Source organism: Camelus bactrianus, chromosome 27, assembly GCF_048773025.1.
Source record: "Camelus bactrianus isolate YW-2024 breed Bactrian camel chromosome 27, ASM4877302v1, whole genome shotgun sequence".
Taxonomy (NCBI): domain Eukaryota; kingdom Metazoa; phylum Chordata; class Mammalia; order Artiodactyla; family Camelidae; genus Camelus; species Camelus bactrianus.
Window position 1 is genome coordinate 21556978 of NC_133565.1, and position 13756 is coordinate 21570733.

A 13756-nucleotide genomic window follows, 5' to 3' on the forward strand; every position below is an offset into this window, starting at 1 on the left:
TTGACAGGTGGAAGTGAGTCCATTATAGCTGGAAATAGCTCTGGCTGCATAGTTTCTTCCAGGTGGTTGCCCATTCCTCAGCCAGGGGACTTTTTCTCTCTTTATCAAAGGGCAGTTCTTCTTCTCCTGACCCCTCTGACCTCCAACCCATGTAAGGACTTTCCTCCTTCCAGGAGGAAACAATGTTAAAGGCTTGGAACATAAACCCATGAGATGGGGGTGGCTGCAGCAGAGCCGCTGTGTGAGAGGGTGAGGTGGATGCTGAAGGGAGATCTGACAGGTCAGCCTCAAGGATACAGGATGCAGCTCCTGTGAGCCCTGGTCCATCCAGGTGTCACTCTGCTCCATCAGCCATGAATGTGGCTGCCTCTCATTGAATGTCTCTCTGGATCTTTCTTGGGGGCAATGGATTTCTATATTGATACCCACCCTAATGAGACCAGTGCTGGTCACAGGCTTGGGTGCCTTGGTGGGGGTCACCTTTATGAGGACAGCAAGAGTCCTTTATGGGTGGCTCAGAGGGCTTCCCAGGTCACACTGAGTTAGGCTAAAGCCCCAGCGAAGAGCATCCTAATGTTGTCCCGCCAATGCAGGAATATACAGAGTTCTCTTATGTCACCAGAGCAGGACGATGAACTGCCATGAGGTGGACGCAGGGCCTGACCCCACACTAGGAGGTCAGGGGTGTGCTGGGGTATATTCATAACAGGCATCTCACACTTAACGTGCCCAAGAAAGAGCTCCCTCTCTCAACACGCCCAGACACGCATGGGCTTCTCCTGGACTCTCCCGTCACAGAAAACGGCACCACTGTCCACGCATCGGCTCCAGCTCTAATCCTGACAGTCACCTTGAGTTTCTCTCTTTCTCTCACCCCTGCAGGTCCTTAAGTAGAATCCATCAGCAAAGCCTGCTGCCTCTACTCCAAATTTTAAAGCAAATCTGACCACACCGTTGCATACCCACTCCCACCATCCTAGTCTAAGCCACAATTATTCCCAACCTGGACCTACTGCGCTAGCTTCCCAACAAAGATTCCCGCTTCCATTCCTGTCCCCTGATGGTTTACTATTTACACAGCAGCCGTTGGAGGATCCTTTTCCATACAGCTCTGTGGGCAGCCACTACCAACTGGTCAAACCTGGCGTGCCTACACCGTACACAAAAATCAACTGAAAATGGACTGAAGACTTCAGTGCAAGACCTGAAATTTTGTAGCTCCTAGAAGAAGACAAAAGGGAAAAGCTTCACGACATCGGTCTTGCCAATGATTCCATTGCTGTGAAACCAAGAGCACAGACAACAGAAATAAACAAATTGTACTATATCAAAGTAAAAAGCTCTCACAGCAAAGCAAACAATCAGCAGAGTGGAAAGGAAATCCATGGAATGGGAGAAAATATTTGTAAACCATATATCTGGTAAGGGCTTAATCTCCAAAATATATAAGGAACTCCTACAACTCAATAGTTTAAAAAACAAAAACAAAAACAAAAATCTAGTAACCCAACCTAAAAATGGGCTAAGAAGTTGAATAGACAATTCTCCAAAAAAGACATACAGATGGCCAACAGGTATACGAAAAGATACTCAACATCACTAATTTTCAGGAAAACGAAAATCAAAACCACAATGAGGTGATCACCTCACACCTCTCTGGAAGGCTGCTGTCAAAAAAAAAAACGAGAGACAGCAAATGTTGACACGGATGCAGAGTAATTGGAACCCTTTCGCACTGTATGTGGGATTGCAAAATGGTGCCTCTGATATTGAAAACAGTATGGAGGTTCCTCAAAACTTAAAAATAGAACTATTATATGATCCAACAATTGCACTTCTCAGTATTTATGCAAAATAATTGAGATCAGGATCTCAAGAGATTTGAGCACTCCTATGTTCACTGCAGCTCTGTTCACAATAGCCAAGATGTGGAATCAACCTAAATGTCCATCAAGAGCTGAGTGGATAAAGAAAATGTGTATACAGACACACTAGAACGCTACCCAGCCTTGGACAAAAAAGGAAATTCTGCAACATGTGACAACATGAATGAACCTTGAGGACATTATGCTAAGTGAAATAAGCCAGTCACAGAAAGACACATACTGCGTGAGTCCACGTAGATTAAGTATCTTAAGTTAATCAAATCCCCAGAGTAAAGAGTGGAATGTTGGTTGCCAGGGGGTTGAAGGAGGGAGAAATGGGGAATTGCTAATGAACAGACATCAAATTTTAGTCAAGCAAGGTGAATATGCTCTGGAAATCTACTATACAACGTTGTACCTGTAGTCAACAATAATGTATTGCACACTTAAAAATTTCCTAAGAGATCTCATGTCAATACAATGAAACAAACAAAAATCCTGGCGTGCCACGTGCAACCCATCTGCTGGTCCCGTCATTTCTCCAGGAAGGAAGGCTCAAAAGGTGAGGGGACTTGCAGAGGTCGGACAACCCGTGAGTGGGAGAGCTGGGGTGCAAACGCATCCGGGAAAGGAGCGCTGCCTCCCGAGCACCGCCCACCCAGCACCGCCCACCCCCAGTACCCCCCCACCCCCCGGCACCGCCCGCACCCAGGGGCCGCTCACCCGCGGACGGCGTGCAGCAGGCGCAGAGACGGGTACGCGGTGCGCACGTTGACGCGGTGCTTCAGGATAAGCTCGTTCACCCACTCCACCCGCTCCTTGCCGCCCCGGGCCATGAAGGCGGGGATCCACAGGATGCTGCCGTTGAGGCTGTGCAGTCGCTGCAGCAGCTTCTCCCGCCACGTGGCGTTGACCAAGTCCTCGAAGGCCCGCTGGATGACGGAGGGGTTCATGGTCACCAGGTCTGTCTTGAGCCCCACATCGCGGGCGTACTCCTGCACCGGGGCCAGGTTGCACCTGCCGGAGAAAAAGGCGGCGTGACCTTTTGGGGAAAGCTGAGACATTGCTGCTTGTATTTAACTTTCTCCATCCTTGGTCTCTCCTGACTTCCTCCTCATCCCCAAAGACCCAGGGAATCTCCCTGCCCTCGCCGGCCCATGCCATCACATTCCATCTACTCCTCGTAGGATCCCAGCCAGGTGGAAAGAACCCAGAGGAGGGGTCCTGGTGGGGCAGACCCGCCAGTGCTGCTACCTGGCATCAAATGAGGGTCTGGACACAGTGGAACCATATGACTTTGTCCTAAAAGACCACACAAGTCTACCCCACAGACAGATCTGTGAGAGCCATAGAGTAAAGCTCAAAGAACAGTGGCACATTATCCTGAGTGGCTCTCTCTGTGGGGGTTCAGGTCCCTCTTGTCTAAGTACGTGTGGCTCGCTTTGGCCGTGCCTCTCAAAGTGCGATCCATTCATCGGCAGCAAGGGTATTAGAAATGCAGGGTCCTGGTCTCTGCCACAGATCTGATGACTCTGCAATTTAATAAGCACAGGAGATTCACACACTGGTTAAAGTTCAGAGGCACTGGGCTAAAGCCTAATGAAAAGACTCGGAGATGGCCAGTCCAACTGCCCATTTTACAGATGATGACACTGAGGCCCAGGAAAGAGAGGGACACACTCCAAGTCATATGACAAACGGGCAGCCAAGCCAAGACTGGACTCTGGACATCACACTGCTCATTGTGCTGTGTGCTGGAATCTGCCTCTGGAAATCCCGGGGCAGGGCCAGGTGGAGCACGGAAAGCTGACCATAGAAACCAGGTCAGAAAGGCCCTCCTCAACGCTGTCTGGCACCCCTAGAGGTGATCTGACCCTGCCAGGGGCAGTTTTTGCCCTCTGACCGAACTTTAACTCCCTCCCCACCCAACCCTCACCCCTTCTCTGGCTTCTAAACAGACAAAACCGTCACTTCCTTCCTCCTGCCCCCACCTCCCCCACCGCAGTCTTCAGACTGGAGGACTTTGAGAAATGGAACTAAGCCGCTGGCTACACCAGGCACAGACAGAACCTGGCAAAGGATAACAAACTAAAACAAGTTTGGCTGTGATGTTGCGGTGGCTCTCCCATCACAGTGGATGAGGACTCAGCATGCAATCCAGTCCCACGTCCTGAGGTCTGGGGAGGTCCTGTGTGATAAGGCTGCTTCCCAAAGCCCAGGACCAGGCTCTCTCTGCGTGGAGACAGTCCCAGGAGAAACCTAAGACGCGTATCAGTTTTACCAGGGGTGGGGCGCTGTTTGGGGTGAAACTCGAGGCTCTGCCTGCCCTACTTTTGCTTAGGGGAAAACAGCAAACCCTTGTTCCCGAGTCTGTCTGAGTTTGGGGTCAGGTGTTGGGGCCGTGGGTAACTGTCCAAATGTGTCCCAGGAGACTGGAAAATGATTGCTGATATTTCGGAGAGAATGACTGTCAAGTACAAATCCAAGTTTCTCTGCCACCCCCTCACTTCCCAGATTTTGACTAGGGGATAATAAAAATGCCAGCAGAGTACCACCTTCCAGAACACTTCAAAGTGTTCTATGAACTTGGACCAACAACTGGCCAGCCCAAGGGACTTTTTTTTGTAATATCAACCTTTTGTACTGGGCTCTATCCAGGGGTCAGCAAACTTTTTCTATAAAGGGCCAGATAATAAATATTTTAGGCTTGGGGGCTATATGCTCTTTCTGCGGCAACTCTTCAACTCTGACCAATAATTCAACTCTACATCGCGGTGAGAAAGTAGCCATCGAGGCTATGAGGATGAATGGGTGTGGCTGTGTTCCAATAAAGCTTTATTGATAAAAATAAACAGGCTGCAGGCCATGGTCTGCCTGCCTGTGTTCTAGACCAGGGATCCTCAGCCTTGGCTGTGCACCGGAAGCACTCAGGCCCCCGGGGCTACATGCTTCCACACCTCTGATGGATTTAATTGGTCTGGGGTGCAGTCTGGACACTGGGATTTTTAAAGGGTACCCGAGCGATTCTAATGCACAATCAAGGTTGAGAATGGGGATTCACCCAGACAGCCTTGTTTCAACCTCTTGGGCCAAATGGCAATGCTGAACTTAAACATGGCTCTCGCTCAGGCCAGAGCCCCTCCTGCACTTACCTTATGACAAAGCTGTGCGTGTCGATCTCCTGGCCGCAGCCGCTGTTCAGCAGGACCCCGGAGTTGCCCACGATGGCGCAGGTCCGGAAGTGCTTGTTCTTCAGCGGAGAGGTTCTGGGGAGCAGCTCGTAGAGGTTCTGGGACACGTTCATCGTGCTGTCGCGGTCAAAGATGTAATGAATAATGTCTCCAGGTTTCAGGGTCCCCTTGAGGACAGAAATGTCCTTTTCAGCATCCAAGAACTTTAGGATTTGCTTCCTACAAAAAGCAAACAGACATGAGGACAAAGTCTCCTGTTGCTGGCTGCCCTGTGCCACCTTGGCTTTTCCCCTCCTCTGTCACCCTGCAGGGCTGCTGCCGCCCAGCACACAGGTGCACCTGAGTTCCAGGCTCCAGGCAGGGATTGTCCTAACGGCCCAGGGGCTGATCTGGTGACTGTGGTCCTGCCCTCTTTCTAGGAGACGTTTTAGGGAAGTGACTTCATTAGGACACAATGTGTGAGCTCAAAACAAAGGGCCCTGCAAGGAAGGTGACCCCTTGTCCTGGTGAGCCTGGGAAAGCATGGTTTTAGCACTGAAAGCCCTGTGCCCCTGACAAACTGTCCCTGTGTCTTGGGCAAACCCAGACCGCGATCTGCCTATGCCCCTTCTCTTAGCGGGATTCAGGGCCACCATCTGACAGGCAGTCCTGAATTATGAATAGGAAACCAGGATGACACGTGTTCCTCAGTGGCCTGCTTTCTTCCTTGGAAGCCCTCTCTGGGCACAGACGCTCCCAGGAGGTGAGTGGGCATGGGTACTGTGATGCGTGTCAACCACTCCCCCTTTGCGAGACCAAGAGTGCGGCCTGCAGTCCCTGCGCTGGTCCATTTGGCTGCATGTGCCGCCCGCCCTCCTCACAGTCTAGTTTTGGGTTTGTAAATATTCATACCTCTCTGGTCCCACAGAGCAGCCTTCCTTTGCGTTGTTGCAGAACAGAGGAAGTGAAAAAATAGCTCTCTAGGCTCTAGGGTGACTTTGATTTAGGGGGAAAGTTCTGGAATCATCTTGTAAAGCACACAGATGGGATGGAATGTGTTCAGAAAAGATGGGAATCCTCTCAGAATCACCAGGGGGAGTTTTATTCCTGTCCCAGGTATGTGAGGGTCCTAAATGGAGGTTTTACTTAAAGAACTGTGCAAACTGCCCAGATCTTTAGAACTAAGTGATTCAAGTCATTGTGAGAAGGAAATCTGGCACCTGAATCAGTTGAAATTAATTTCATTGCCTGCAGCGAGTGAGCCTCTATCTAGAACAGACAGGATGATGTCTTTCTTCTTTCCCACCGAGCCCAGAAGGGACAGGACCTCCACACACTTTGCAAACCTGAGGATTTGCAAGGTGGCTGCCCCACTGCACAGACGGTAACGCTGATCCCTGAGAGCTTGTGGGAATTTCAGATGGTAACCACCTGTGATGTATCCCAGCAGGAAGCACATTCAATCATCTAGGGAACTACAAAAAATTCAGAAGCTGATGCCTGAGAAATCCTGATTCTGAGAGTGGCCCAGGGTTCTCAGCATGTTTTCAAAAGCTCTACAGGGGACCCTAAGTTGTGTCCAGGTTTGGGAGCCTCGAGTGTCACCAAGGGGCAGCCAGAATGCTTGGCAGGGCACCACGCTCCTCTTCCACTGCTCTTTCCTTATTAATCACCTGGGTCTTCTGTTATCATGCAGGGGAAACTACCCTCAGTGAATAATTTGTATCTCTTGATGGAAAACAGAGTCACTGTCAAAGATTATGCAACTTGACAAGCTAATACAGTTTAGAAACTGCCGAAACTTTTGCAATTACTTACCCCAGAGTATTTAAAAGCAAATAGAGCCCTCAGAAAGCCCACAGATAAACTCCTCTGTGAGTGAATTAATTTCTAACTAATTATGAGAAATTACTACCAATTATTAAGCATCATTCCGAATCACTCACAGAATATTTTATTATGAATAATTTTGGTGACTAACTGAAAGAAGACGAAGGAAATCCTTTCTTCCCCTGGGTGAAAGCACATTGTTCCTGCCGTGGTGGCTGTGTGTTTGCAGGCTCCCCACAAAATCCACAGTCTGGTCTTCTCTGAAAGGGGGGCGGTTATCCCTTTCTCTACCCAATGTCAGGAGAAAGGGTGGGTGGAGATCGTAGGTGGGCTTGTGCTGGCAGGAGGATTTGGGGTGACTAGTGGTCCCCCACATATATGTCCACCTCCTAACCCGGGGAGGCTTTGCAGATGTAATTAAATTAAGGATCTCGAGACGAGCTCATCCTGGATTACGCTGATGTGTTCTAAATCCAATGACAAGTGTCCTTATAAGAGACAGGAGAGGGGATACACAGACACAGAGGACCACGTGAAGACAAGGCAGAGACTGGAGTGACATGGCCACATGGCGAGGAACACCTGGAGCCAGCAGAAGCTGGACTGGGCGAGGAAGGATTCTCCCCTAGGGCCTGGAGAGGGAGTGCTCAGTATCTTGGTGCCCAGAACAAGAGAACACATGTCTTTTGTTTGAAGCCACCAAGTTGGCGGGGATTTGTCATGGCTGCCCCAGGACTAGCACAGGTGTCCTCACCGATTCCACGGGGCTGCTGACCCCCAGGGGCCTGAAGCTGTTAGGGCAGCAGGATGAAGACCAAGGGCCCAACCAGGGGCGTCAGAGGGGGCATGGAAAGAGGGGTGGCAGAACGGTGGTGACAGGATTCAGCTCCTCCAGATGGTTTCTCAGCCGTCACGGTTCCAGTCTCATGCCTCTCTCTCTCCACTCCCTCATGTCCCAAACCTGACCCTCAGGAACCAGTGGGTGGGGGCGTTTTGACAGTGAGCCCAACTGAAGGGGGCAGTGTCTTACTCTGTGCGGTGACACTTTTGGTGGCAATGGTCAAGGCTGACCACTGTGCCCCGGCCCCCTGTTCTTGGCTTCCTCCCCGTGATGATGGGTTGTGATAATCAAGGCGTTCCCATCTAGTCCTAGTTACCGCTCCAACCTCATCACCTCCACTCCCTCCTCCTGATTGGTGCTCCAGCAACACAGCACAAACGCCAGACATCAGACAGCAGCTTGGCATGCCTGGAAAACTCCAAATCACCCTTCAAAACCCATTGCTCCTGGCAAGCCTTTCCTGGCCAGCCCTCTTCATCCCCTTACAAAATGAAGTACCCTCCCTCAGGATGATCTCTCTCCATGTATTTAGATGAGGCAACGCTGCCCATGTGTACATCACACTGCACTGCTCTACTTTTCTTGTATTTGTATTTCCTGCTAGCACTTCTGATTCATGTCGGTGCCCTCGGCTCCCCGGGAAGTGAACGGCTGGGCTATCCTGACCAGTCCTTGCTGGCTCGGCCATGGCTCTATCAAAGTCAAGTGGCAAAGTGCCGACATTGGAATCCCCTCTCTATGGCTCCCCATTCTCACTCAACAATGACCACGGTGCTCTGGAAACACCACTCTGCAAAGATCAGGACAAGAGCTGCTCTCGGCTAAACAGACCTCTCCCTTTGTGGTCAGGGGTCCCATTACCTCCTGGGTAACCTGATGGCCAGCTGCGGCTTTTCATTTTCATGTCATCAGGGAGGGGCTACATACTCAAGCCACAAGGACTGCGGGAGGGGACAGCTCTCCAAAGACAAATGGGAGGACCATTGCTGCTGAAAGAGGGGATGGATGCCAGTCAACGCTGTTGCTTGGGGGTCCTCTGGGAGAAGCCGTCTGTGGTCTCCACCCTCCAGGTTCTCACTGATGCTGACCCGAGAGCCTCACTCCTTCCAGACCCAGGACCTCAGCCAGGTGCTCCTGCCACCTCCCCATCCTGAGTCCCCATACACATCTGCTAGGCTGCTGGGCTGGCTTCGGGTTTTTATTTCCAATTGATTGCTTACAGATGAAAACTGCCTCGGCAGGAGGTAAACATTTTATTTCTATCCTGACTTCTTTAGATGATGGAGAGCGGCAATTTGCCGGCTTGTGCCGAAGAAGGCCAAGTCTGTCTCTTGTCCTAGAGGTAATTACCACTACCTGATCCTCAGAGAGAGAGTCTGGTTGTGCCTCCATTTGGCCGAGGCTGGATGGATGTTGTGCTTAATGCTTTCATTACTTCTGTCAACAACAGCTGGTGACGAGGAGCCATTTATTACAACTTCAGCTCTGGAAGAGAAAAAAAAAAAAAAAGGGAGATGAGAGACGCGATCTGTTAGCAAGCCAACGACAAGTCTAATAGTTTTGTTTTTGCACGAGCTTGAATGTAAACTTCTTCGGAGGAGCAAAATTGCAGTTATTACCTGAGAAGGGAAGGAAGTCTATTTATCTTCTAGAATGCACAAACGCTCTCCCTCTGGTATAACCTACATATTTCCCGGGAAACGGGAAGAGGGTGATCAACTCTCTGCCTCCCCACCCCCAACCCCTAATGTTTCCTCCTAGTGAAACCTAGCAGTCACTGACAGAAGGGTGATACTTCCTCAAGCCACTTTTGCAAAACTCCAAAGAGCGGTTGCATTAACAACCAAGTATCCTCAAATGCTTTACAAACTTAATAAAGAGAAATCAAAAAACTTTATCAGGGCAATGGGATGGATGGAGCCTGTAGCTTCTCCCTCTTCTCCCGCATCCTATTACCCCCTCGTTTGTGACTCTGAGATGTCACTTCAAATACCCACCTTCTTCCAGAGTTATCCCTGCTCTTTTTCTCTCTCTCACTAGACTGTAAGCAGGCGAGTCCCCTCACTCATTTTCTATATTCCCCAATGGTCCAACATAGCAGGTACTCAATAAATAAATGTTTGTTGAATTTGAATTTGAATTCAACCCTGGGGGAGCCTGGATGGATGAAGTTGCTGGCTGGCTCTGAATGCCTGGGGCCAATCACAATTCTGGGTGCATACCATCTTTCCACCTGCCTTGGAAACACCAGGCATTACAGGACGCTTGAGTTCAGATGCTTGAAATCTATGCTAGTAGGTTTCTAAGAAACTAGGTTACAGTTACATCTCTCAAGGCAGTGGAGGAGCCAGCCTGCCTCTGCCTGATGCACACAGATGCATGTGGGTCACATCACAAGTTCCTTTTGTCTGTGCTGACAGCACATTCTCACAGTTAGAATGATAAGTGGATTTGTGATGCCAAATTCTGGAGCTTTAAAGAATTCAATCCAGACATCTATGTCCTCTGCATTTCTCTTGGAACAGCTAAGTCGAAAAAGACGAAATCCCTTTAACGAGGTCTAAGCCCAATGCTCTATTTTGCTTTTTGGAGGTAGGGAAGAAATTCATTTAGGTGTGCACACTCTCCCCGCACACTCCCATCCCCTAATTTTCCTGAATCCTCTAGCTGGTATCACTTGTCTTGAATTCAAATATATGTAACTTTTGCAGAAGACAGAAAATTCAAGGGTTTGAGTCAGGTAGATGCATTACTTTAGCTCGTAGGCTTAAAGGGAGCCTACGGAAGGAAACAGAACTGACCCTTTGCGATTTTTGCTGTTCTCATGAAAGGCAGCAGAGGGTGTAGTGTAAAGATTTCATAAGCTGTGTGATTGTGGGCAAATCACTTTAATCTCTTTGAGCCTCAGTTTCCCCATTTATAGCAAGAGAATATAAAAGAGAAAGGTACCCGGCTCTAAGGTTCTGGAATTCTGTAAGGACCACTGGTATCTCTTGCCCCCACCGTCTTTACCTCCCAGACAAGCTATCTACTATAATGAAATTGGGTGGAAGTCCTGATTCCCTTCATAGTCTCCATTATTCAGCAAAAATGCAAGTTATGAATAAGCGCAGTGGTGGCCCAACTGCTTTCAAGTGGGTGGGCTCTTTTTCAGAAAGCAACTCTTATCCATCTGAGTTTTCCACCTCTGTGGCATCTAGACCTTGGGCCATTTCATGGTGTTTCTATTGACAGCTCCTCCCCCAAAAGTGATTAGGGAAATGCAAAGCCAAAGTGAAACAAAACAGATCTATTTGCTAAGTAAGAAGGGCACCATCCAGCAAAGAAGAGAAGCAGATTAATAGCTGCCTTACAGCAAAAACAAATGAACACAAAATCTAATTTACAAACCTATTAGATTTGCTATGTAAGCTGTTCACAGCTGATCTGATTGTACCTCTGCCTCCAGAATTCCTGCAAGACAAAGGAAATGCATTATTTATAAAGCCAGCTCTTCTTTGCAAAGCCCTCTTCAATAGCCAGGAGATCCCGCAGCCTGCCTGGAGAACTACAGAGGGAGGGTGAGATCTCACCCTGGCCCCTCCAGAATGGACAGCATCCTGGCCCAGCCACAAACTCAGACATTTACAGGGAAGTAGACCTCCCAGATCCTCCTCTGCCTCCCACTTGAGCATTGTTTTAATTTGCATCAAGGTTTCCACTTGAGAATTTCTTCCATCTGAGAATTCCATTTGAGCTTTGAGACAAACTCCTTTGGGATTCATTTCCTCTGGTTAATCCCACAGGCTAGCTTGCCTTAGTATGACTCAGCACCTGCTTCCATCATGACTCAGCATTTACTCTTGCCTGACTTAGCATCTGCTGCCTGGTTTTCTCTTGTTTTCACTCACCTGTGGTAAGATGTTGCCCATTGTGCTCTCTCCAAACTTGAGACAACAGAAGTTCAACAGAGGCAGCAAGACAGACTCAACAAGTGCCTCCAACCACATGTGAGAATCATTTGGTTTTTGGTGGCAGGAAAAATAATATTAAGTGGTGTCACTTTGTGGGAGAGGGGGAGATGGATGTGTAACAGGGTCTTTTGCTCCTTCCTCTGGAGGAAAAGGTCTTGGAGCAAAAGCATTCTAAGGTCCTTTCCAGACCCACCATCTATCCAGTTCAGTCTGATTCCATTCTGGATGGGGGCTACTGGGCCGTGAAGTTTCACCCTGCTTTGCTAATCACCCTGGGCCAGGAGGTAAATGAATCTATCTGTCCCTGGTACCGAGCCCACTTTGTGCTCTGGGTATTTTTTCAAGGTTGTGTGTGAGACTAATTATTTTTATTAAATTATTTTCCCCCCACTGATTTATAGGATCTGTGGTTTGAAGAAATATTTCTTCATACTTTTCTCATCTTTTAAAAGTGCCATCTAGACTTTCAGTCACAGCGTTGGTACACTCTAAAGAAACAATTAAAGTCACTGTGAAAGCTGTGTATTTAAAGAATTGAGTGATTTAATAGGAATTCTTTGGGGGACATTTAATGCCTACCTCCTCATCGGTTTTAAGTCTCGATTTTTCTATCTGCTTTCTTTAGGATTCGCATACTTGTAGATATAACACTGTGTATGTTTGTGTGTGTAAACGTGTGTATATATATATATATGTCTTTTCCTGATAGACTGAAATGTCTTTTCAACATTATTTAGTAACAGAAAATATCCTGCCTCCTAGCCGATGACCAGACAATAGACAGCACCATGACTTACCCAGTGCCTCCCCAGATCTCCCTTTAGGTCTCAAATTTCATCACGCCCAGTCTAGTTCTTAATTACACAGACTATCATTGGTTCTTCACATTTCAATCAACACGTAATATCTCTTTTTCATCTCTCTTCATTTCCCTTTGGGATGGTGAGCTCTCCTTTCTAATTCAAGGGTCTGGAACTATCTGGCTGCTCTGACCTGTAACCATAATCCCACTCAGGTCAGGCCCCAAGAGCTTTCCTGGGCACCCTGCTGTCCACATGTCACTGACCTTTCACATGCCCGGACCCTGACCCCAGTCCTCAAAATCAGCATTCCTTGGGGGGAGGGAAGACTTGTTGGGCCAGATATAAGTCAAGTACAATAATTAAAAGTGTGGTCATAGCTCAAGACTAATAAAAGGTTAATGGAACAAAAAAGAATGCCCAGAAATGCTGCACATGAGAATTGATGTAGGAGTTTAAAAAGCCGTGATCAGTGAGAAAGTCAAGAAATGGTTTGAAGTAGTTGGCTAATAATCTGGAGGTAAGTTGGACGGAAGTCAGGTGGGCATTCCCCTACTCTAGACAGCAAGATAAATTTCAAGTGGATGTAACGAGCGTTTCTCAGACTTTAGTAATTCTCCTATTCCTATCAGCAGTCTGCCATATTTTATCACCCACACTACTATCTACGTAAGACTTTAAATTGACTCATCTTTTAAAAACATCTTAACCTAAGCAATGCCATCTGTGGAAATATGGGTTTGACATCATGATGATATCCTCATTGGAAAAGAACACAAAGCCATTACCACAAAAATATTTATCAGTGGAATGCCTAAAACCGTCTTCCGTTGTCACCAAGAATACTTACAGCACCTCTGGGAAAAACTGAATTAAAGAGTTAACTATTTAAAGAAGGCAACCCATAAGAAATTGGTAAGAAAATGAAAGAGAATATTTATCAAATCTCGATGAGCTTCGAGGGGTGTGTGTGAAGGACTTTTTACATTCAGAAGTGTAAGAACATAACCTAGGAGAAAAACGCAGACAGATTTGACTTCATAAAGATTTAAAATCCTGCTTCTACAACCAGAAAACCTCAACAAACTCTGTTCAGCAACTTTCATGAAATCTAACAGGGCTCCAGGTGAGGACGGCACTGCACCTGTGCATCTACCTGGTTGAATGTAACCAGGGATTTGGAGAGGACTTGATGTTGGCCAACAACTCCCTCCTACTATCTGTCTCTTCTCCTGCCTCCAGGCCAGGTCCTGGGGAGCATCCGGTCCTGCTGACTTGGGTACCACAACCCATGCAC

The 13756-nt window shown here is 48.1% G+C and overlaps 1 protein-coding gene across 1 annotated transcript in view; it reads right to left on the reverse strand.

Moving 5' to 3' along the window:
- ST8SIA2 (ST8 alpha-N-acetyl-neuraminide alpha-2,8-sialyltransferase 2) overlaps positions 1–13756 on the reverse strand; it is a 60519-nt gene that overhangs the window by 16351 nt on the left and 30412 nt on the right. Inside the window, exons 2-5 of the mRNA XM_074354019.1 lie at positions 11097–11159; positions 9063–9191; positions 5018–5275; positions 2589–2882 (exon numbers count right to left, since the gene is read on the reverse strand). Coding sequence (XP_074210120.1) covers positions 2589–2882; positions 5018–5275; positions 9063–9191; positions 11097–11159 — 744 coding nt within the window. The remainder of the gene's footprint in view (positions 1–2588; positions 2883–5017; positions 5276–9062; positions 9192–11096; positions 11160–13756) is intronic.